At 41.9% G+C, this 25,014-nt stretch overlaps 1 protein-coding gene across 1 annotated transcript in view; it reads right to left on the reverse strand.

Moving 5' to 3' along the window:
* LOC134645546 (rho GTPase-activating protein 20-like) overlaps window positions 1–18,094 on the reverse strand; it is a 31,166-nt gene extending 13,072 nt beyond the window's left edge. The window contains exons 1-9 of the mRNA XM_063499025.1: window positions 17,798–18,094; window positions 15,175–15,260; window positions 7,910–8,086; window positions 6,619–6,768; window positions 6,028–6,069; window positions 5,681–5,765; window positions 5,446–5,523; window positions 5,144–5,210; window positions 3,237–3,443 (exon numbers count right to left, since the gene is read on the reverse strand). Of these exons, the coding sequence (XP_063355095.1) occupies window positions 3,237–3,443; window positions 5,144–5,210; window positions 5,446–5,523; window positions 5,681–5,765; window positions 6,028–6,069; window positions 6,619–6,768; window positions 7,910–8,086; window positions 15,175–15,260; window positions 17,798–17,890 (985 nt within the window). The 5' untranslated portion in view covers window positions 17,891–18,094. The remainder of the gene's footprint in view (window positions 1–3,236; window positions 3,444–5,143; window positions 5,211–5,445; window positions 5,524–5,680; window positions 5,766–6,027; window positions 6,070–6,618; window positions 6,769–7,909; window positions 8,087–15,174; window positions 15,261–17,797) is intronic.
* Between the last annotated feature and the right edge of the window lie 6,920 nt (window positions 18,095–25,014).

A 25,014-nucleotide genomic window follows, 5' to 3' on the forward strand; every position in this document is an offset into this window, starting at 1 on the left:
GACTGCTGATTAAATAAAATGTCACTCCGGGCTGAAATGCATTTCAAAAATCTTGATTCATATCACAAATGTTATGATAATGACTCATTCGTCACTAATTGTGGCAGCACTGCCTTTCTGAGCCACCGCTGACGTTTTTAGACGGGCGAAATGTGCAAACAGTGCATTAAATCTCTTAAAGGGCCATTGTAGTGAAATGTAATTGTAGCAGCTTTGAATTGCCAACAATCTTGAAATGATAACATTTATGTTATTAAGCGTCGGTGATTTGTATCCAAGGGTGGGACTCAACCTAACAAACAAAAGATTCTTTCGGTGGGCGGGGATCCATCGGCCCCGAAAGGGCCCTCAGAATACACGGCATACCTCACATAGAATTCATTATTTAACAATCTGCCGTGGCGTGATGCCCAAATACACTCTGGAACAAAGTTCAACAGTAACAGATTTACTGGCCTGTTCTGGCACTTCTCAGCAGGCCTCGCCATCACTGAAAAAACATGACCTTGGTGTAAATCAGGTGTTACATCATTACAGCTCTCGAGGCAGGGAACCATTTTAGAGACAGAGGAATGAGGAAACAGACACAGACTACATGTCTGGGTGGGCAGTCTCTGTCATCTTACAGTACACTAATCTTCTACTGTGTTATAAAACAGGTGCTAGAAGTTGTATTTCTCTTCATTGACAATGAAACTACCACAGGCATGACTACACAGTGACGTCAGTGTCACAGTGTCCTGTAATAGAAACCCCCAGATTACAGGTGCTGACATGTTAGTTAGTAGTTTACTTATTTAATTTTTAGGCAAATGAAATAAGTCATCTTTGAATAAATGCAATAATTCTATTGGATTCTTAGTTTTTCCAATTAACCAAATCAACACTGCCGGTGTAGCTAGCTCCAGAGGATGGGCCAACCTGGCTCTGTCAGTGTTGCCAACTTAGCAACCTTGTCGCTATACTTAGCGAGTTTTCAGACCCCCTTAGCGACTTTTTTTTTTTTTTCCAAAAAAGCGACTAACGACAAATCTGGCGACTTTTGCTGGTGTTATTAGGAAGACTTATGACCACTTTTTGACGTGAAAGCACGTATCGCTCTTACTCTCAACAAGCAGCGGGTGCTACCGTGGGCACCTCGCCCGTGCCAAAGCGCTCACTGGCGGCGGATCATGCTCACGCAGCAGTCGCCCCCAGCTGCTGTCAGAGCAGGAGACGTTCACCCTCCTGCAAATGAATCTCCAGTGAGCGAAGCCGCTGCTCCCGCCCTGACTATAATGACATCAGTTCTTCTTTTACTCTTACTTTTGTGGATCACAAGGTTTAAAACTACTTAAAAACACACACACACACTTTTTTGTGTGTCTATGTGTGTGTGTAACCCCGCCAGAGGGCCTGTTTTGGGTCACTTTTGCCGGTACCAAGCCCGGATAAACGAGGAGGGTTTTTAATTATGTTTTTTTAATTTTGTTATTTTTATTTTTTAATTATGATATTAAAAAAACAATAATTACTAAAAGAATTTAATTTGTAGTTCTCAATATATTCAGAATGCATTTAGGGTGTTTTTTACTCGCTTTACGTCTCTTCCAGGATGTTATTTCTCTCTCCTACAAGTTAGGTTACAATTACATAAGCATGACAAATTATGCAAATTAGGCGATGACGTCATTTAGCGACTTCTAACAACTTTTAGGACAACCAATAGCGATTTTCCTTACTGAGGAGTTGGCAACACTGGGCTCTATTGAACTGTAGGGAATGAATGCTTTGACAAGCAGACTTTAAGCCACTTCCAGGGGTGGACATGTCAGTATTGGTTCATATTGTAATGGGAACATAGAAAATCTCTTCTTGCAGTTGAATGCACAACAATACCTGTTTTTATGTAGGTCTAGTACAAAATCTTAGCTCATTTTTTAAGTGTTAACATAGATCTGTGTTGCTGTGTGCAGTGGTTCTTTATCCACGTTCAGCCTCAGTCTCTGTTGCTGCCATGAGCCACCTCAAAGGCTTTTTGTCCAGTTACAGTATCTCCGCAGTAGACCGGCACAAACTGGACATGAAGCATATTGGGGAACAACTGGAGGAGTTTTATTTGTCATACACCCGCTAGTTGTTAAACATGTACAGTTTCCTGTGTGATTGTTTGAGAATAAATGGTTGAAATGGGGCTTTTGTCGTGGCTACAAGCCAGTAAACACATATTCGTTAGCTTTCTGGTTGGGCGTGAGCAATTAGGCATGTATGGTGGCGGGGCTGTTATGGAGAGATTACGTAAGACCCTGTTGTGCCTGAAGCAAAGGAATCTGAGGCAAAGCTTGCGGTTGGCAAACTGGAGCCTACTTGACTGGAAAACACACATTTTTTTTCTCCTCGGCTTCTTCCCGCCACTAAACCTCATCATGTCCTTTTTCCATCCTGGTCTCCGTACCCGCAGTTCATCCTCACTTCTGTCCACCGTCATGTTGTTTTTCTTCCTCCTAATTTATCCGTACCTCTCCGCTTTAAGGTCCAAGTTTCAGTCTTTTGGTCTGCAAATCCTTTCTCTCTCTGCCATAGTTGTCTGTTTCTTTTTCCTTCACCTCTACTGACCTTCCACACTTACTCAATAGCTGTGTCATCTCTTTCTACTTTCCATCTTCCTATTCCCACATTTATCCGGTCCTTCTGGGGTTTCTTCCTCTTTGTCTGTCCGATGTTTTTCTTATTTTGACACCGCGTCTGTTCCAACCCCTACTGTAACCCACCGCTCCATTAAAATGCTGTTCCCACCGTTCTCGATGACGCCTTTTTTCCCTTCTTGTCCACCTGCTGATTCAAACCGAGGACTAACAAACACGACGGTAACCTCAAAGACGAGCACAAACATACTGAAACGTTTTATATAAGTGGAACTCGCTCTGGGAAGTACTTTCAGTTCTGTATTAATACTTCTGTATCCTCATATTTCCCCTTGTGGTTTCACAGAGAGTTAGATTTATGGATGGATTCTTCACAGTGACCAACCATGTACTCAGAAAACCTAAGCTGCCACGGTAATGAAAAAAACAACAATGTTTACTTCTCTCACTTCATGAATCTTCCGTGGTGCATGAAGGGCCATCATCAGAATGCTACCGTTTTAAACCCAAAACGATTAACTTTAAATACTTAATGGTGGATGTAATTTTAATACCTACTACTACTAAACACAACCAAAATACCAGACACATACTGACTATGAAATCCCTTACCTAAAAGTTGAGTCTGCCCAAGGACAGCCTTGTTGGGTTTCAGTATAAATTGGCACTGCGTGTCTGGAGGGAGACACTGGTCCAACAGAAGAACCCCTGGGCAGTCTGTGGGACTCAGCACATCCTTCCCTACTCCTCCAAGTCCTCCACAATTGCTCCCACCATCTCGAATGTGGCTCATCTTGATGCTGAAGGGAAACTCGTGGCCTGAATGAAAGGTCAAAGTCCAGAGGTTAGTGCTGGAGGGCCTGGTGTGTGCAGTCTGTGCACCTCACATGATGCTTTAAAAAAAAAAAGGCCATATACAGCATTGCATTTTGCAACACAGCGTCATAAATTCTGTGTTTGCATGTCAGGAATTCTGTGTGGACTACAAAACAAAAGATTATGGTAACACAAAAAACCCACAAGAAAACCACGTCCTCTGAAATGTTCCCAGATGGTGAGTTTTGAACCACTGATGCATGCATAGAAGTGAGAAGTGGATAGTTTTTTTCTAAATACTCATTGAGGAAGAGACGCTGTGTTTCTAGATGTCAGTAGGTTTTGTTATTCACCACATCCTACATCATTACCCAACTGTTGAACTACTTCTTTTAAGGGTGCCTTTAAAAGGGAAGTATTTTAAGGTAATCAAATTCAGCCATATCTATTTATTTTTTTACGTAATTGTGCGTCCCCGATGTGACTGGAGACCCATAAAAACACAAGAAAGAGACTGTCTCCTTGTTCCTTTTCTCCGCAGATCAGAAAGTGTGTGTCTTTGAATGAGGCGCTCAGATTTGCAGCTGGTTGTGACATCAAAACTAGATAAGCACATACCCCAGCTGGTCAGTAGATCTGCCAAAATAGGACAGTGAGCCATTGTTATTTCCTAGCTAGAGCAGCTTCTCCAAACTCAAGGGCTAAACTGTTTGTTCTACGAGCACAACGTGCCAGCAAGTGTTAACAAATTACGCAGCTAATGATATCAGAAGGCTGAGGGAGAATAGGAAATTATGGGAACCAGTAAACAAAAGACTGTGTGTCAGTTACTGCGTTTTTTATGTTTTCTTTTGTTCTCTGGTCCTTACTGACCTCCGATTACTTTTTTTGTCTCCATTTTTACTCTGCTTACTTCTTCCCTTCTCTGTACTGAATTTTAAAACCCATGAAATCCCAGCAGGGTCGCTCTTGTTTGCGTGCTTGTCGTTTTTCTGCTGTCAGACAACACCGTGCCTATGAAGTAGCACGCGTAAACCATGTTCCAAGCTTCCCCTCTGCACTGATAAAAACCTGATTTTATAAAATCATGATACACGCACGGAGGCGTACGCTGTGCAATGATTTGGCCTCATTTAGATCGAAAATGATCATTTAAAGCAGGGGTGTCCAACTCCAGGCCTCAAGCGCCGGTGTCCTGCAGGTTTTAGATCTCACCCTGGGTCAACACACCTGAAGCAAATGATTAGTTCATTACCAGGCCTCTGGAGAACTTCAAGACATGTTGAGGAGGTAATTTAGCCATTTAGATCAGCTGTGTTGGATCAAGGACACATCTAAAACCTGCAGGACACCGGCCCTCGAGGCCTGGAGTTGGACATCCCTGACTTGGAGAGAAAGACAGAAGCAAAATCATGGCTGCATCTGATATATGAATAGATTACTGTGCCAATTGGTTGCTGCAGTCATTCATTCACAGAGCGCTACCTAAAAAGGGCGTGGGCATCAACGGCTTAGTTGGATTTAAAAACGCAGATAAAACTAAGGGGTCTTCATGAAGGCTGAAATAAAGTTCTGTTTCACAACCAATTCGAGGTACCTGTGAGACTTACATAAACTCATTAAAAAGGGGTAAGGGGTATAATGTGACTGCTTTAAGCTATTTTTATCATTTTGTTTTATACAGTGAGGTCAATAGGGCTCACCGATAAGTGGATATGGAGGGTCATCCTTAATGGAGCTCACCCACAGCCGGTGGTCTTTAACGCAGCCCTAAGAAGAGAAAAAGAAAATTGGGTTTAATGAGATTGCAAAAAGAAACCCCTTTAGTAAAAACTGCTCTGACACCACTTCAGCCATCAGGTTTTGCACTGTTTCATAGAGCTTGTGAATCCCAAAAGGTCCATTACTGAGAGCCTCGAGAGAGTTTTGTAGCATCGCACGACAAAGTTTAATATCTAGCGATCATCAATCACTGGATCCTGAACACAGGCCTTTGGTTACTTACTGATATGCTGAACTGCAGCAGAGCCATGCGGATGACTTCAGTGGTGCTGTCTGTGTTGCTGACCGCAAGCGTCTTGGCCTGGTGGAAACATTTTTGGGTAAACATTACGGAAATATGTAGATGTTTGTGTGATCCGTAAGTTATAGTGGTGCTAGAGATGTTATTAATTACCCAAATAGCTGTTTTTGTGCTGACAGAGGCAATAAAAACTCACGGGGGATGAAGGGAAACTTACGTATGCACAGTTTCCAATATCCTTTGCGAAGATTTTCAAAGGAATGGTCTTTGGGTCGTCCTTCTCTTTTCCCTCACTTATCCGACTGAGTTTGGTGGAAAACAGGGAATGGGAAGGAGGTCAGTGTTATAGTGAGAATATTGTTTTAGAATAACACTTTTGTATAAGTTTATGAATTTGTCTGTTAATACAAAACATTCATGCTGTGGAGGCTTCAGCTTAATCATTTCATTCTTTAAAATCAAATCCTTTCTGGTCTGTAGAGGGGGATCTGATTTGCAAGGAAGAACTTTAAGCTAAACAAAGCATTAGGGCCAAAGAAAAAGAACCTTTAATCAATATGTTACCTGTTGACGAGCGCCAGCCACTTGTCCTTAGTCTCTTCAGAGCTGAAATGAAATCAGTGATGTTATAAAACACAATCAGAGGAAAAGTAACTGTCGCTCTTGCTTTGTTATGTAACTCCCGCCGTTAAAAACCAGACTTCCCCCTGGAGCTATGACTGGATTCCTCTTGATGGAAAATATAATGGGTGTGTTTGTGAATGGGTACACATGTGTAGATGCTGCTAAGGCAGGTGCAAATATACGGCGCTGAATGCATCTGTACGTGCTGCATGTTTGTGCCTGTGTGTGGTTACTCGCTCTATTTTTACTGAGAACGGCTTTATGACTGAAAGCTGCCTTTGTGCTTAAGCTTTTTATGGATTTTGCGGTGGGGTTCTCTACTATACTGTACATCTGCACCTCAGTACATTGCGTACTCTTCCAGAAATATTCAGGAGTAAGTGGCTAATGGGCTGGCAATGAATACTTTAGAGGAAATTGAGTTACCTCAAGCTTCTCCTGTTTGATCGAATCAAGATAATTTGAAAAAAACACGGCTACATTTCACCTTCTAGGAATTCCTATTCTTGAATGTGAACAATTTGTACATACCTGAAGGTGGCTACACAGTTACAGGTGGGCCAGCCCATCACGAAGCTCCTCTCGGGGTTCGTGCTTCCTTCGCACACTTCCTCCATGCAGTTAGCCGTCCACATCTCGCAAACCCGGACCTGAGCCTTCACCTTGAAATGAGTAGGAGACCTGCAAACAAGCAAAACAGTATGCTATATTACAGTGTTTTGTGATAAATGTGATAAATGCTCATATCTATCAACTGGTTTCAGGGTTTCAAGGCATTCCACAAGGAACTTTTTGGGCTCTCATTAAGTGTGGAATCTGACTTAGTTTTCTTTAAATAACTGATGTCCATAAACCTCCTGTGGCATATGGCAATCTAAAAAAAACACTTAATATAGAAGCAAAATATTAAAAGATTCAGCTATTCTCAGACGTTAAACACAGGCATGCTCAGTAGACATGTATTTATGTGCCACAGCATCTGTAATTATCGAGGGAGATGATCCAAATGCATACATTTGGCAAACAAACACATACTCTCTGCTTTATGGATATAAAGGCGCACGCACACAGACACACACACACCACTCAACTTTTTAAAAATTTCCCCTCCTCTCTCTTGCTATTGCTATCTTTCAAACACATACACACCAACACACATTCCTCTAACTCACCCTGGGTTCAGCCACAATGTATTAAAGCCAATTATAGCATACACTCTCTCCACTGAGAGGGTCAGCTCCGCCCACTGGCACATGACTCCCAGGACAGACCGCAGCCATCCTGCTGTGTCTGCACTGAGGGGTTTGTGTGTACAGTAAGTACATACTGTAAGTGCGCAGAGCTTGTGTGTTTATGTGTATGTGTGAGTGTGTGTGTGTGTTTGTGTGGACCTCAAAATTGTCTATGTGCTCTTTGCTTTCTATATTTGAATGTGCTTGTGTTGTGTAGTTTGTGGGTGGGAAGCCCCATACTTTAGGCCCAAGGCGAGCCAGTTTGGCTTTGATCTGAGCCAGGCTTCATATGGATTTAATTGGCTGGGAAATAATTATATGCTGGGGGAAAAAATGAGGGACAGAGTAGTAAAAGAAGCAGGAGAGTATGTAAAGAGAGACAGGGGGAAACTCCATCCTTCACAAATTTTCTTTTGCTATGACCAGCAGAGAAACAACTAGGAACAATGAAATGTTGCACGGCCACTTTTTGTTCCTATTTTTCCCTGTTTATGTCACTCTGTCTCTATTTCCTGTTCCACCCCCTCTCACACTCACAACCATGTATAAACATCTCCCCGTCATTTCACAAAACACTGAGAGAAACTTACTTGGCCTTGGTGACGAGCAGGGTGTCTGTGAAGAGGAAAAGGTGCCTCTCCTGGATCTGCAGGCCGGTCTTTAGCTGTGTTTGGGCGTGACCCAGGAACAGACGGCCTGGACACTCAGCCAGGAAGGCCTGGACTAGAGGACAAGTCTCTGGGCTTACTGGCGTCAAGCAGCTTTCCCTGGGGGGAGACAACGCAGACGCAAGGAATGATTTACACTATTGATCCCCAAAGGAGAAATTTGTGGTTTGGAGTATGTGGAAGCATGCACTGAAACAACAGGTTTGGAAACACAGTTGGACTGAATTTCTCTTTGCTTCGCTCAACAGCTATTGCAAAATTGCCACAGAGCTCCTGAATAGCTCACAGAAGCTGCCGAGTGACAAGAATAAAAAAAAGTGAAGAAACATTGTGAGCTTGAAACTCCTAAAAAGTGAGCAAAGCAGTTGTAATCCACTGTGAGGATAGAAAGAGGAGATTTAAGTAACTCGTCTGAGCAAGACACTTAAGGAAGTGTGCACCTTTCTTACTAATGGATCCAAATCAGGTTCCCCCAGCCCCTGAGATACCTACCACCATCACGAAACTCAAGAATCAAATGAAAGACTATTAGCTTAGAAGGATGCAATTCAAACACTACCTCCCTTTAATTTGGATTACCACCAGGAAGACGTTAAGGCATAAAATTTCTGCCTGGCATCGTATGAGGAAACTAGCTCCATCCCGGTAAACACTGAGGAAGCTATTACGACTTTAAGGTTGGGAGCCAATGCTTTGCGGTTTTGAAGCAAAACCCACGGTATAGCTAAATCTGAACAACCTTGAACGTTTTGTATTATGCTGGCCACAAGACCACGACTTTATTTCCACACACATTTGGTTTGGTGGAGTAATACTTTATTTTTTATTCCTGCATGTTTTCTTGTGGAGGGTTTTTTTTCCTCCAAACTTATACAGAATGTGAAACAACCAGGAATCGTGTAAGTGAAAGCAGGAATCCCACGTAGCATGTGAGCCAAGCTGTGAAAAGGCTTAGCTGACCCTCCAAATAGCTCCAAATTTGAGCATTCCTCCTCATTTTTCTCCTCATTCCGACTCTTATTCCCAACGCACGTAATCTAACTAATACAAAAAAAGACAAGATTATAGTTTTAGAACATCAGGGAAATTGTTTGGCTACAAAAATAAATTATGTTACATAAGATATTTGGAGAAACATGTAAAAAGATCATCATTTTTGTTTTTTAAGATTCGCCACAGAGATAACTCGGGGGATTTAAAACTGTCTGAAAAAGCCGCAGAGAGAAAGCTGGACACTTCTGTAATTTTGTTTTCATAAAACCGCTTGATGTCAATATTATGTCTCACTGATGGACAGATGTTAACAGAAGGGCTATTTTTTAAGACGAGACAAAATCATTTTTTAGAGGAAGAGGAAATCATTTGAGAGCTCCATCCTTTCCTGTTTATCTGGCGGTGGCTGATAAAAGACCCAAATATCCACTTACATACACATTTTAAATCTTTCTCCGCTTTTCTTAGTCTCTTTCATGTAAACAGACGTGTGCAAACACAAACACAAACACATACACTCTAATCGATGCACACGCCCTCTTCTTAGGATAGTTTCTCACCCCCGATGCCTACCAGGACACATGCAAGGACACACTTTTCTGCTGCAAAACTCTGAGAAAGAACCAATATTTGGAAGCCAGGGAAGATGAATCTCTGATTCGCCAAAGTCCTTCCAGCTACAGCATAAGCGGTTACGTAACTAATTAACAAAAACCAGACGGCCACGCTAGAGTACTTTCATATTATTTGTCTTTGTGTGTCATCCAAAAATAAATTCAAATGTGGGCTCAGTAAATTTAATTAGGTTCAATGAATTTAGCCAGCAGAGCATCAGTGATTCAGTGGAAGATGTTGGCCTGCAGAACTTGGCTCTTATTAAATCATTCAAGATGGCACCATAACGTAATGTTGCACACCCCTAAAACAGAGAGGGACACCGAAATGTAGTTGAGAAATGCTTCTGTCAGAAGAGCCCACACACACACACACACACACACACACACACAGATCAACATGGACAAACCTTCCTGTAAAGCCTCTTTCACATCTCACTTCCCCACAAAAAGGGCAACATCTTCCGTATTCACCGCACATCCCTTCCTCCTAAATGTAAGAGTGACAGCTGAATCGGATGGATGAACAGCTAATGGCTCCAATGTGCATCGTGTAATGTTGATAAATTGAGCGTCCACCCCGCCCGCGCATACATGGCCACCTTTGTTCAGGCACGGCTCCGTGAGGAGAACTGTTGACTTTCTAAAACACGATATGGGAGGGGGGAGCGGGAGTTGTACAATGAGCTGCACAACGCCGCATACTAATGTCCCCGCATGAATATTTAAGCAGGAGCGGGAAACATTTCTGCATAAAAGTCTTATAAGCATAAATCACCCAGTCTGACAGTCACAAGTGAGTTTCATTTACACAGCAAAAACTGACAGATTTGTGAAAAAATGGCTCCTAATCGTTAAACGCCTGACTGATGAGGAGTTGAGCGTATCGAGAAAAGAAAATGACACCATGAAACCGAGAACTACGAAGTTATAAACCTCGAGGGATGGAATTATAAAAAGCAAGCGTTACAGAGAATAAAGAAGACAGAATTGGTGTTCAATAAAAAGGCCAAATTTGAATCACAAAGAAAAGCATCCTCATCACTGAGCCAGACTCTGTTAACTTATTGTGACGGCTCAAATGAAAACCCAGCTGCAGAAAGAAATGGAGCTTTTTCACGTGTAAAGAAAAGCCTGTGACTGTGGCATCTCCTCGGCCTCGTGCAGCAAAAACACACATTTAGTCCACTGAGTATTTAAATCATGAAGGCCGGGATGAGGAAGATAAGTAAAGCCTTAGTCATGGACATAAGTATGATCCATCAGGTGTAAGTGCTACATACCCAGAGGGAAAACAGCTGGACAAACAGCTGGAACTTTCTATGCTTGTCTTGTTTGTTGCTTAGCTTTCTTTCCACTCATTGTTTCCACTTTCTTTTTACCACTTATTTCCAGTTCCAGGTATTTCCCATTGTATCGGGACCTTAGTGGGGCTTGATGCGCTGTTTTGCTTATATTGCTGTGTCTTGATGCACAGTTTAAAGTCTCCCCAGCTGTCAAACAGTCAGCCTAGACAGAACAGACTGACTCCCTCAGGGCAGAAATGACACACACTTATATAACTGTGTCCATCTGCTCAGCTTTGATAATAACCCTGAGAAGAACTCTGAGTGTCATTTATGTGTCTCTGTGCATCATCTGTGTCATTAATTTGTCTGCAGCTAATTTGTCTTTGGTGGCAAATCTGCTTTTCCTGTATTAAGCCAACACATGGCGAGAAGAAGCAAATAAATGGAAATATGTTCAGAGCAAACTTTCAGCCTCGCTCTTATTTCTTATGAAACGCGTAAATTCTGACAGGGAATAAAAATAAAGATAGGACGAAAGAGCAAAGGCAGAGATGTCCGTGTTTCCTCTTTCACTGCCTTAAAGGGGAAGCCCAAGCCACAAGAAATTAAAGGAGGAAGAAACTGAAAGGAAAATAATGTAAGAAGCTAAATATTTTATTCATTTTGTGTGCATTCATTAAATGTCAGCACAGTTCAGCAGTCTTCAGTCAAAGCTAGTTTCTTCTTTCGTCTCCTCTGCTCTGCGCAAAGTGAAACAGAGAGCAGAGGAGATACTGGTGAAGTGCAGATAACGTTATTTAATTTGGAGACCCCCTTCCCCCAACTACAAGAGATGTCACCCGTTGAACCTTTGCATATGTTTCTGTACGAGGAGGGTTGAATCACCAACAGCCTGACCTCTTTGTCCCAGATAAAAGATCTTCAGACAAGCAACAATTGGCATCTCTGTGCACGAAGCAGTGAAAAGAGACCGTCTGTTAACAAGCGGATTTGGGAAGACATCATTTTTGCATAAACACACTCCACTCCGCACCATCGCCCGAATCACAGTGGAAGCTTTTGTTTATCGTGGCATAAAAACCCCCCAGAAAACTGCAGTAAGACTGACAATAAAGAGATTACTCACTTCATTACTCACACATTTCTGAATTACATTCCTACTATAGTTGTAACTAGGTCAGGAGCTTTGATTTGTTTTTATCTGTATAGGTGCCTTTTTCCTTCTACAGAACAACTCCTTAACCTTCCTAAAACCTGAAAAGGGGACTACTTTGCATCTTTCTATTGCTAATTAGACCCCTAAAAGGATGGGAAAACAAAAACAAAAAGCTAAAAAAAGGCTAAAAAGCTCTACAGATTTGAAGGAAACTGAACAGTCAGGCAACATCTGATTCAGATACACTATAATAACCATTAACAATAACTCACTAACAACTCACTACTGCACATAAAACAATTAAACCTTGACCCTTTTTTGCTCTGAGTGCATCCAATAGGTTCATAGGCAAAATATAATGTTAGTTCATCCTGACACCAGTGCCCTGATATAGACGAGGAAACACACACACACACACACACACACACACACACACACACACACACACACACACACACACACACACACAGGGATGAGGTCAGAATCAGGAGCTAGAATTGCCTAGGGGCTGTCAGCCATGATATCCTTAACAGAGCTCATTATTACAACCAGGAAATGATTTCTGCATGATGTGCAAGTGGGTGTGTGTTCTTGTATTTGTCATTTTGAGATCAACAACCAGGAAAAAAGGTGAAAACTGAGATGTTTTTAATTTTTTTTACATTTCTAAAAGTCATTACTCAGGAATAAGATTAGATTTGAGATTAAGCAAAGAGCCGTGTGGTTGTCACATTTATGTGTGCGTGTGTGTTGCGGTGACACTGTGAAAGTGTGAGGTCAGGAAGGGTCCATGTGTATAGATTTCATTGCCTGAAGGTTGAAGGAGACCCTTAATCCCCCGCACTGTAGTTGGGAGGCAAAGGGATGACGTTATACTTCGAGATGAAGTGTGAGAGTTTGTGCACAGAGGTGATGTAAATGGCTGCGCTAAAGGTCCAGAGACCCTTTAGGTGCCTCTTAGGGCTGATGGGAAACGCAGGCAAGGACGCATTTCAGGGACAGAGGGGAAGAAAAGAAGTAGAAGCTGTGAAAAAAATATCTCTTGTGAAAAAAGACACACTCCAAACAATGGAAACTTCACCATGCCAATTTTTTTTAATCCTTCGTTTTGTTTTTTGTTTTTTCCCCCGGTACCTCAGAACTCAGTTTCATTGTAGCACTGTTATTTCAAAAAGTGAACGGGAGCCAAAACTCAGCGCTGTTCACTGACTGCACGAGTCATGAGCAGAGGGGAAAAAAAGGGGGGAAAGAGTTCAGAGATGAGACAAAAAAACAAAACAGAAACTCAAATCAAAGCCTGAGGTGTGTTTCACTTTGTAGCTGCTTTAGCTGCTCTGCACTGTTTAATATTTAAACCTGTGAACTGATTGTGAGTAACAGCTTCATGAGCAAGATGAAAATGCCAGACCAACAGGACACTCAGCAAGTCAGTGCTATTCTCAGAGAGGAGCTCTTTAGCATAAAGTTAAGGACTTGACAATAAATCCTAGCCTATAAGGGCAAAATTATCAAATAGAACAAAAAAGCTGCTTGCTTACAGTAAAGATTTGTGCAAGGAGAGTTTGTAACAGCAGCAGAGCCTTTTTAAAGAACACAGCAGTGATACAATGATGTGCAACCCACTGCCAAGACCTGCTGGCACATGGATATACCCATTCTAACTGCTTTAATTGGGGCTCCGGGGTTTTATAACAGCCTGCATGTGGTTTGCAAATCTTAACAACAACAAATATGCATTCATAATAAAAAGTGCCCAGTTAGTAAAGAAAGAAAGAAAGAAAAGCACCTGCTGCATGAAAGTCACATCAGCCTTTACCTACTCTCAGTCATCTAACCACTGGTAGCACTCCCTGCACACACATATCCGGACCTTAATAACTACTTCACGCACTCACTGACATGTTAGGTTCTGACCCCAGCTGACCTCCACCGGCCTCTAAGCCTCCTGATGTGAGGTCAGGGGTTAAGGGTGACAGCTGAGAGCGTCAGGTCAGCTCACACACACACACACACATGCACACACACACACAGGTCAGACTTGGACAGACTCTCAGGCAGCCTCTGTTTGTCTTTCACTCAATAAATGGTCTCATGGTGTCTCACTCTGCATCCAAACAGAGCATCTAAGTTGTCTTTCTAACTCTGTTTAGCGCATATGCACACACAGACACACACAGACCCTACAACAACACTGGCCTATTTAAGAGTTTGTCTAAATCGTGGAGATTTACCACCCTATCCTGATCTCCATAAAAGCTGCCAACAGCACTTCTCTACACTCGCTTGTAGGTGAAATCATGACGACATAAAAACTTTCTAAAGCCTCAAAGTGTTTTGAAAAGCCAGCCTGCCTCAAAGTGTTTTTTCCTCTAAAAACCCCAAAACGCTGGCACTGGCAGAAAATTAAACAGAGTGCATAACAGAAACAAAGTTTCTAGTAAATAAATACCCTTCCCGGAGGGTTTGTAATAGCTTATTTCCGAAACCGTTGAAGGAAGATGAAGGGATTTGTGAGATACGAGGGTGATGAAAAGCCAGATAGTTCTGACGGAAGTGAGGATTTAAAAGCCCTCGATGAATGAGTCAGAAAGGCCTGGAAGTCTTAATTCTGATGTCTGAGGACAGAAAAGGTTAGAAATATCTGAATCTAAGTGATGAAATTAGGCACTTTAATGTGTGTCTGAAATACTAAACACCTCAGACCTGGAACCACAGGCTTCCACTTTTGCTCATCAGAGGCATATATTTTCTAATCAGTGATTTTTATCTCAGCCTCGTAGCTATACTTTCTTTCTTGTCTAGACCCTTGCATATCACCTCATCAAACCCACAGGTAAGTACTTTCTAGGAAGTTTGTGAGTCAGTGCAAATATCCATCAAAATGCATGAAGTCTGCAAACATGAGCAACTAGAAAAGTTATGTTTAAACAATCTAGAAAGTCTGTACGTGCAAAAAATAACAGGTTACTAGGCAAAGAAAACAGGAAAAGGATTTTTTCAATACATTAAATACAGTTTATAAAGCCTTTATAAAGCATGCACGGTCAATAGTTTATGAAGAAAAAGGGGAGAAATATGGCACACAGTGGTGACAGCACCTCAGCAGCTTGCAGCTGTATGTGTGTTTGCTGATACCTGGACGTGCTTCTTGATCTGGTGAGTGCTTTGCTGATGACGAGTGAAGGAGCTGACTGTCGTCTCTGCGCCAGGGTCTTCATCTTCTGCACAGTCAGAGAGAGAGAGGTGAGAGACGTGGGTCAGTGCGAGACATTACTTTGCGTCACTGTTTTCGGTTTGGTACAACACGCAATGGTTACAGAGACGGAAGGCAAAGTACACAGTCAGCACTGCTCTGAGCTGGCTGTTTAGCTGTGGTCGATGCAGGAAATACAGGGCTTACAGAGAAGGGAAGAAAGCGACTATTAGGAGAAGTGACGGCAGTTAAAAAGGAGGGAAAAGAGGAAACGAGCGAGATGGAGGCAGACAGAAAAATAAGTCACAGCGAGACAGAAAAGATGGCCGGAGCTGGGAAATATATCATCGTCGTGTGATGTTTATGATGGTTCACATATTCCCACTGTGGCACGATAAATGGTGCGCTCACTCACAGAAGTATGACAGGCATCTTTATGTCCGCCACAGCTATTTCATTTAAACCTACGGCATACCAAAACCTTGTTAGCTCACAATACCTCCCCCTCCTCCTCCCCCACGACGTACACTACAGTGATTCAATCAGAGGAAGGCAAGAAATAATTAAAGTAGCGACCCAAATTAAATAAGACTCAGCTTCCTGGAATCTTTTTGGAGTTACTTAAGGGTGACATTCCTCTCTTAACAAACTCCTGTTAGTAATAGAGGTCAGAGTTGCTACAGCCCAGCCCAACATGCTGTGAGTTATTGGACATTTGGAAAAAAGAAAGAAGCATCAGCTTCAATGTGCTTATTTTCTTTTTTTAAAAAGGAACAATAATTCACAGTGACACGTCTTGCCTGAGATGAATATCTGACACCCACAAATTAGTTGAATTGACTTCATGGTTTTGTGGAAACCCTTTAAATCGGGTTGGGTTTTTCCATTAGTTTTGTGTAAGAGTTTGATAATTCAGCTCATTTCCACGCAGATTTTCAAGCGCACCAGCGACGTTGGTGACAGGTGTTGTTGTTCTGTTGTTCTGCCGTGGTGAATGACACGAGGCAGGACACCCTGAAGCCTCAAGTCTTAAATTATGCAGCCTGTGTGCTAAAGCCAAAGAGGAAGTCTGGACTGTAAAGCTGCAGGACAAGTACACATTATGTACCTGTCATGCCTGTCACGTACAATTCAAGAAAGCACATTCTCACAGAAATATCCGAGAGGAAAAAACAAGTCCTACTCAAAGAGATGCATGTGGAAACTCTATTTTCATGAGCATTTTCTCACTCGGTGAGGCTCTGGCTGACAGATTGCATTTCTCATAACTTCCCAAGGCTGAGCAGAGCCCAGTGTGTTGCAGACAGGCCAAAGAGCAGCAATTGCTCAGAGAAGGGAAAGAGAAAGGAGGGGTTGGGGTGGGCTACAGCAACATCATTTGTAAAACCATAATTCCAGGCCTGGAAAGTGGTGAAATACTTAGAAAAACACCAGTGTACTGTGCAGAAGTAACTAGTGGAGATCATATGAGTACATATTATATTTGCCAACCATCATGTACATCCTGTTAACCTATGGTCAACTTTTCTAACCCAGTTGTTGCTTTCAGGGAGGCATTTCGGCACTTTTATGTTCACACTTAGCGCTCACATCCTCCCATGCTGAAAGCTGCAGTTACTTGCTTTAAACAGGCGTGAGGAGGGGGCGCTACGCGTTCGTTCAGCAGCCGCTGGGAATCGCCTGCTCTATCAGCGACGAAGATCTGGAGGGAAATATTTACATGAATATAATTGTAATGCATAGCCCTCGATTTACAGCACAGGCGGTAATGTGGAATGACACGCAAAATTGTGTTTATTTTCCCCTCTTCTGTTTAAATACTCTATGCTCTCAGTGAAGAGAAGCCACGCAACTAACCGAGGCGCAACATCCATGCCCGTGTTGCCTGTGAAATTAACAAATAATCGCTCTTTATATTTTTTTCTGTTTGGCTTCTGCCATACTTTCTGCACTCAGCATGAAAAAACAAAGTAATGACCTGTTTTGTTTTTTAAGAGTTTTTCTTGGGTAAAAAGTTCAACTTTTTCTAGAATAATAATAATATATCACAAGGTGGAAAAAATGACCAGAATCCAGTCCTCTGGTTTTGCTTTTCTTTTTTCCACACTTAAGATTACACTATTCCACGTGCACAGGGTGGATCCACACAAGTCTTCAAGGACAAACCTTGATCAAGCCTGTGAAAAACTGTGATCACATAAACGCTCATACTATGTACAATCACAATAACAATGGACGAGGAACAGTCAAGCGTCTTAATTCAGTCCTAACGATCCTCTAGACGTGATGCGCAGCACACAGATGAGGGTTAAAAGATTGATTTTTTTTAAAAATACATTTAAAAAAGACACATATCAGAAAATAACACAATGAAGCCAACAAGCCAGGAACAGAAACGTGCGTTCGGTCTTTTAACTCACTCTTGCAGATACTGCTCTGTGTCTTACATCTCATACTGTCATTCAAAAGAAAAAGAAGACCCACAACAAGCGCACCCGATGCGCAAAAACGCGCACACATGAACAGAAAGTGCGCCTAGATAACGTTACAATACTTCAGAGGTACCTTTTTGCTGTCGGGAAGCGCCTTGCTCTCTCCCGTCAGAGAGTCGGACCTGTTCTGTCCCATGGTCCCCTGCTGCGGTGACATGATTTCCATCAAGACTGTATAAATCCACGGGTCCGAGCGCACCCACGGTATATTCCCATGATACGCAAGTAAGTCCAAAAGTTTATCCGGCGGAGAAGAGAGAGCGAGCCAGAAACGAATCCATGATGGAGAGGTCTGATCCGAAGTATGAAAGGAGGTGAGACTGATCTCTTCTGTCTGTGTGTCTCTCTCTGAGCGCTGTTTGCTCTGAGCGCAGCGGTCACGGTGTGCTTCGGCTCACTCTAAACTTCAAAGTTAAAGACAATGAGGTACACAGCTTCCGCCCTTGCTTTTCAAAATAAAGCCACTTTTCAGCGCATCCAAAGATATCACGAGACATTTTTATAAATCAAAAACAAAACTATAATATATATATAAAAATACAAGTTGATATAAAAATAACAACATCAGTGGTGAATATTGCAGTGTTAGTTCAAATTAGAAATTCAACAAGTGAGCGTAGACTAGTTGGAGAACAGCTGGATGTCTGTGGAGAGCAAACAGCTTCCGGAAGTCTGAAAGTGGTTTAATAAATTCCAAAGCAGAGGCGGACTGCCCGCTGGGAGCACCGGGAATTTTCCCGGCAGCTAAAGGGTCATTTGGCCTACCGTCAACAGTCAGCCCGACTGTAAAATAAACAAGTAAGATTCTCAGTGGGTTCTCAGAATCCACACATCAAGCCACACTCTTGCTCTGGCAGATAAACTCTGGAAGCAGTGCGCACCTCAAAGACGCGCACAAGGGCGCACGTGCAGAGTCCAGACAAGGCAGGCAACGTTTGCCTGCTTCTCTACCAATAATATTTCAACTCCCTAAAGAAAACGATTGTCACAAGGAAAAGCAAAGATTAACGAGAGAAAGGGAGAATACGTTCATTTTCAGGAAACGTGCGAGCAGTTTTGTGTACTACTTCAATCTAAGATAGTTAAACTTACTTTGTGTCTCACTCTTTGAAAAGGTGTCTAAATAATTACTTTTTTTTTGGCACAGGTATGCTTACAGACTCCACTTTCCTATAGTAACAAGACAAATGCAATAAACATTAAAAGTTAAAAGATGAATATAACTGGTCTGAGAGGCCTGGAACAGAATCAGAAGACTAGCCTGAATAATTGTTTCAGTCCACCGGTGAATCCAAGATTTACTGCATCTCAGTTGTGATTTGTCGAGTAATCTCTATCACTAAAATACAACATCACTGATGACTGGTTGATGTAAAAGGAACAACTTTGTGGAGGAAGCAAGCATACATTTGTGAGAGAGGGTGGATGTCAGTGACAACACTGAAAACACTATGATGGCACCAGGATTCTAAAAATTATGATTATGTAAATTATTGCTTGCAATTTCCTTTCCACAGACATATGTCAGTAAAAAAGATAAAAGAATCTGCACTGAAGTCAATTAAAATGCTTGAACATTTTAATTGACTTCAGTGCAGTTTTTGTATTGCAACAAAAACTGATGTCAAATGAAGACTTTCTATCTAATTATTATAAGTGGTTCATATGAGTGCCAAATTTGGCCCTTTTATTTTGAAGACTACCCATCATGGCCTAATCTTCATGTTTTGACCCAGCTCTGTTGCTAAAATCATGCTTTAGGTTCACTCTTAAACGCGCCCATGTACATATGCATGTATGTGTGTTTTCATTTGAAGCGCCCTCCGTGTTTTCTTTGGCAATCGGTGCCATATAGAGGCCGCCTGTTTCTGCAGTACAGTAATGCAGTTTACAGAGGGCCTAGTTCAGGTGTAAGAATGTACTTCCAGGGCCAATAATAATAATAACTGACAAGGAGGAATGTCCACAGTATTTGTTTTTTTTTAACACAGGCATGACGCTTGACTCATTTGAATTTTAGCTGCAGCTACAGTAAACCTCAGCGGGATACCTTCCTCTGTGGACTGAGAGTGTTTACTTTTAAAAGTCTGAAGGCAATCAAAAAGCACCCACCACCACTGAAGCTAAACTGATTTATTGAGTCTGTGAACTGAATTTTAAGCTCTTGCACATGTCCACTGGTTTCACGGTTAGGACTTACATACACAGGAGAAACCAGGAAGTATAAAATCAACAGCAACATGAGTGTTACCTGATATAAATGATATCTGAATACATCTGTATTTTTGTGCCACTGCGGTGTGTTTCAAAGCTTTAAAAAGTGTTTAGCTCACCTGGAAGAACATGTAGGTACCAAGTCGTCTTTCTTTCTCTTCTTTGCCTTGCTGTCTATGAAATTCCAAAGCTAAAGAACAATAACGGCCCACTGTAGACCATTGTCTCTTCTGCACAAACGTAAAGGTATGCAGTGATTGTTCCATCTTATCTGTCCTGTGAAAAGTGGCATGCATAGAATGATAAGAACACATTGATAGTGTTTGACCATCCTCTTTGATCACTTCACGAGCTACATGAGACAGCAGCCGGGGAACCTGGATTCTGTCTAGAGAAAATAGCTTGATGCACAAAAAGCTGCATTCCTTTATTCTGCCACTAAATCATGCTTTTATTCCAGAGCAGAGTGAGGCCAAGTCATATTTGTCCATGAACCTAAACTGCACTTTGTGCACTCTATTTTTTAGGGGTTAAATGACTGCCTTTGCTTCCTGCTATTTGGAGGGACCCAAAGCAAAAAACAAACAAAACAAAGAAAAAAAACACCAAAAAAAGAAAAGAAAAAGGAAACAAAAAGAAAAAAAGTTAGACTAAATTGAGGGTGTGTCAGAAATGTGGTTGGAAACACCAATGGTTGACCATGACTGCCTCTGCACTGCACTGCACTGTTTTTTCTTTTACCACCTAAATGTTCCACTTTAGATTGCACCAATAAAAAGTGTGCTTTGGATTTTGTTTTTGGTAACCATGGCAAAGCAATACATTTCTGCACGGTAGCTCAAAAAGCACACTTTTAATTCGTGCCAGAAATCCAAATTGGGTCACGCATCTCTGTGTCAGACGGCAGCCCCAAACTCCAACCAAGCTGAACCAAGTTTGGCCAAATGGCTTCAGGTCAGAAGAAACAACTGGGAGCTTAATCTGCTCTAGGGATTCTGTCCTGGAATGAAACACAGACCTTCAGTACGTGTCCTTGAGAATTTCATTTGACATTTTCTTTGAAGTGTTTCTAAGAGGGAATGTCTCTGTCACGCCCAGGAAGCTGGGCTATTGAAAACCTGAAGGCGAGGAGAGTATTGATTTGGACAACAAACAGTAGATTCCTGAGAGAGACAGTGAGCTGGAGAGAGTCCAGGGTTTTGACAGGAGCTGTTTATGAAGGATTCATTCATGTCTTTGGAGGGTTACGGTGTTAGGCTTTCACTTTGCATTTTAAACACATAGCAGAGTGTCTATTTAAAGAGCGCACTTACAAACACACATACTCGTGTACGGGGAGGGGTTGATGACAGGCTCTAGTGGATAAACGGATAGACGGATTCAGGGACAGATAGATGTGTGTTAGATGACGGAGACACTTCAGGCAGACAGGGAGTAACTGTGACCCAAAACGGCATCCACCACCGTAGCCTCAACCACTACTGCAGCAGCCACTGTCGCTGCTGCTACTTTAAAAAGCCAGACTTCCACGTGGCCGGAATCTTTCTTGAATAATCAATTATTACTGAAAAGGAAAGTTTTCACAAAAATCTATTCAGTTATGTGAAAAACTAAGTAAAACCTTACAGCTTCTATAGGAATTAAGAGGGTAAGTAGCAGCCAAGTGCAGCAAATCAAATGCGCTCAGTTAACTGATGACCAGTTGGTGTGAGCACCTCTATAAAAGCAGAAATGGTGACAGTTTGTTGCTCTGGAGCATTCAGGTGTGACTTAAAAGATTGTGCATTGCTCATAGAAATTGTAAAAAAAACCCAAAAACATAAGAGCTACAGCTCAGACTCTGCAGACCTCATTTGGCATGTGAAGTGTTAAAGTTAATAATAGTACAATTAAAAAAAAGACTGAACAAGTATGGCTTGTTTGAAAGGGTTGCCAGCAGAAAACCTCTTCTCTCTAAACAGAACATAGTAGCACAGCTTACTGTAGGTCTGCAAAGTTACACCTGATCAAACCAAAGGACTTCAGGAACAATGTCCTTTGGACAGACGAGACCAAAGTGACGAATTTTGACGATAATGTGCAGCACGACGTTTGGTGAAAACCGAATACAGCATATCAGCACAGAGACCTCAAAACATATGTGGCTAAAAGGGTGATGATTTGGGTTTGTTTTGCAGCCACAGGACCTTGGGCACCTTGCAGCCGTGACTGACCATGAACTCCTCTGTATGCCAAAGTATTCTAGAGTCAAATGTGAGGCCATCTGTCCTAAAAAGCTAAAGCTTGGCTGATTCTGGGTCATGCAACACAAACACGGCAGTAAATCTACAACAGAATAGCTGAAAAAATAAGGAATCAAAGTGTTGCAATTGTCCAATCAAAGTCCCGACCAAAACCTGATTAAAACGCTGTGGTTGGACCTTAAGAGAGCTGTGCGTTAATGAATACCCACAAACCTCAAAGAACTGAAGCAACAATGTTAAGAACAATGGGCCAAAATTCCTCCACATTGATGTTTGAGGCACTGATAAAGAGTGATACAGAAAACAAATATTTCTAATTATTACTACTAAAGTTGGTACTATGGGCCGGCTGTAGCTCTGGAAGAAGAACAGGTTATCTATCAGTCGGAAGGTCAGTGGTTCAACCCACAGATACTCCAGTCTGTATTTCATAGTATTAGTAGTTAGGCAAGAAACGGCTTCATTTATGCAGGGAAAATATTGTTCATGGAACAAGAATAAATGTTGCCAGGACACTGGATTCAAACCATTTAAACCAAATGCTTTGCACACCCAGCATTTTCCATAAGGCATGTTTCTTTGTTACAACATTCTTGGTGTTTGGCCTTTTCGTGTTCCTGCTAATATGTGTATTAAGTGTTTGAAAAAGAAAATTGTGCTATCTTTTTTCAGATGAGGACAGGCACGAAGATTTAAAACCCCTAACTCTATTCTGATTAAACCTTTATGGGGGAATTCCTAATATGTTTATAGTGAAAGCTCCCCTAAAGCTGAAAGTGAAAGCTAGTTTTCATTTCCACTGTTTGGGTTTTCCCATACTGAGCCCATCATCTGTTTACTCCTATGGGATTTAACCATCAAGTCTTTAAAGCCTCTGAGACCAATATCAGGATTAGTTTCAGAGAAAGAGAAGGCAAGAAATTTTAGCATCTCTCTTTGCCATAGTCAGCGTGTCTCTGTGTCTCTCAGTTTGTCTAAACACTGTGGCGTGGGGAGGCCGAGGCATATCAGACCTCGGAGACATGTGGAGGAGACAGACGGAGGCGGCCTGGGCGAAACAGACTGTGACAAAGCCTGCGGTGAGAGAGTGAGTCAGGTGGAGGAGAGCGAAGAAAGACGTCTAAACAATATTGTGTTGGAGATGGAAATTGTGGGTTAGCTGGCAACTGTTTCTAACAGATCTGTCTCAAGTGGTGCGCCATTTTCAGGGCTGGTTTTAAGCTTTTTAAATTACATAACAGTCAGGTCTCAATCACGTTAAGGCCACTTTAAAGCAGACTATGCCCCACAAGCTGTATACCAAAATGCTGTTTGTTTTCTTTGTTTCAGGCCAAACTGAGAACTTCCTTTGGTTTTCTATTTGCCTGTTTACTAGATAAAAGACAGGGTTTTTTTTAATCATAGCACTTTCACATTATGGCACAAAATTAGCTGGTTTATAGGACAGTATATAGTATATATATCCAGCCTATAATCCTGGAGAAATTGTTCTAAAAGTTACTTATGCTTTCTATAATTATCTTGTGTGTTGTGGCTCATACGTCACATTTCTTCCCGTTTGGAGTAAAGCTGTTATGCTCAGTTCTGCCGCATGCGTATGTTCTTGGGCTCTACCAGAGTAAAATTCAAAGTAACTGACCTTGATGTAGATCCTCAGTTCACACTCCATCCACTGTCTTAAACATATTGTTTCAGCTCTCGGATTGGCTGCCTCTTGCAAATAAAAGGTTGGTCCAGCAGGTGGGTGGAGCTGCCAAGCTCACAACCTGAGGCCTAATATTTTGTTGGTCCCCCTTTTACTGCCAGAACAGCCCCGACCCACCGAGACATGGACTCCACTAGGCCCCTGAAGGCATGCTGTGGTATCTTCAGACTAGGCCACCTTCTCCCATTGCTCTGTGCTCCAGTTCGGATGCTCACTTTTCTATTGTTGGTGCTTTTGGCAATGGACAGGGGTCAGGATGAGCACCCTGACTGATCTGCAGCTATGCATCCCTACATGCAATTGAACCCTTTGTCAAACATGCTCCAATCCTTATACGTGCCTGTTTTTCCTGCTTCCAACACACCAACTTTAAGAATAAAATGTTCTTTTGCTTCCTAAAACATCCCACCAAGCAACAGGTGTCATGATAAGAGAATAAGTTTTATTCATGTCACCTGTCAGTAGTCAAAATGCTATCTCTGATTGGTGTATAGCTTCAAAAATAGAAGTTGCTCAACTTTATTTATACGTTATTACATACATTCCCTGTGTAGGCACCTCTTAAACTGTTTTTCCCCTTCTAAAGGTACATTAATGTAAAAATCTACATGCTGCTAATGGAGAGATGCCAAACCCATTGTTCTTGTAACAGTGACAATAAAGATCTATTCTGTTCTATTCTACTCTATTCTTTATTAATGAAAAGAGGAAGAGTTTAACTAATCTAGTAGAAGTATGGTGAGTGCTCTAGAGAGACTGTGGAAGCAGCCATCTATAAAAAAAATTTAGCCTCACTCCCTTTAAGCCAGCTTTCTTCTTACTGGGCTCTTTGCAAACAGAGGGTCTAAGGACTGCCTCTCCAACTTGTAAAGCTGTTTTCAGTACATTAAAAAAGGTCAAACAATCCATTTTGTTGCCCTGTCCTGGGAACAAGCATGAAACTCTGAGACAGAAAGCAAAAAAAACCCCAAAAAACTATTTCAATTGATTGTTGAAACAATGAGGATGTGTGAAAAATGCATTTTTTAATGGCCATTTTAAAATTGTGTGAAACCTCCGTGTTGTCTAAAACTTCACCGTCTGAGAAAAACAGACAGACAGACTGTCATTCACTCAGTCAGAGATACT

The sequence above is a fragment of the Pelmatolapia mariae genome, linkage group LG16_19 (genome assembly GCF_036321145.2).
Source record: "Pelmatolapia mariae isolate MD_Pm_ZW linkage group LG16_19, Pm_UMD_F_2, whole genome shotgun sequence".
Lineage (NCBI taxonomy): Eukaryota > Metazoa > Chordata > Actinopteri > Cichliformes > Cichlidae > Pelmatolapia > Pelmatolapia mariae.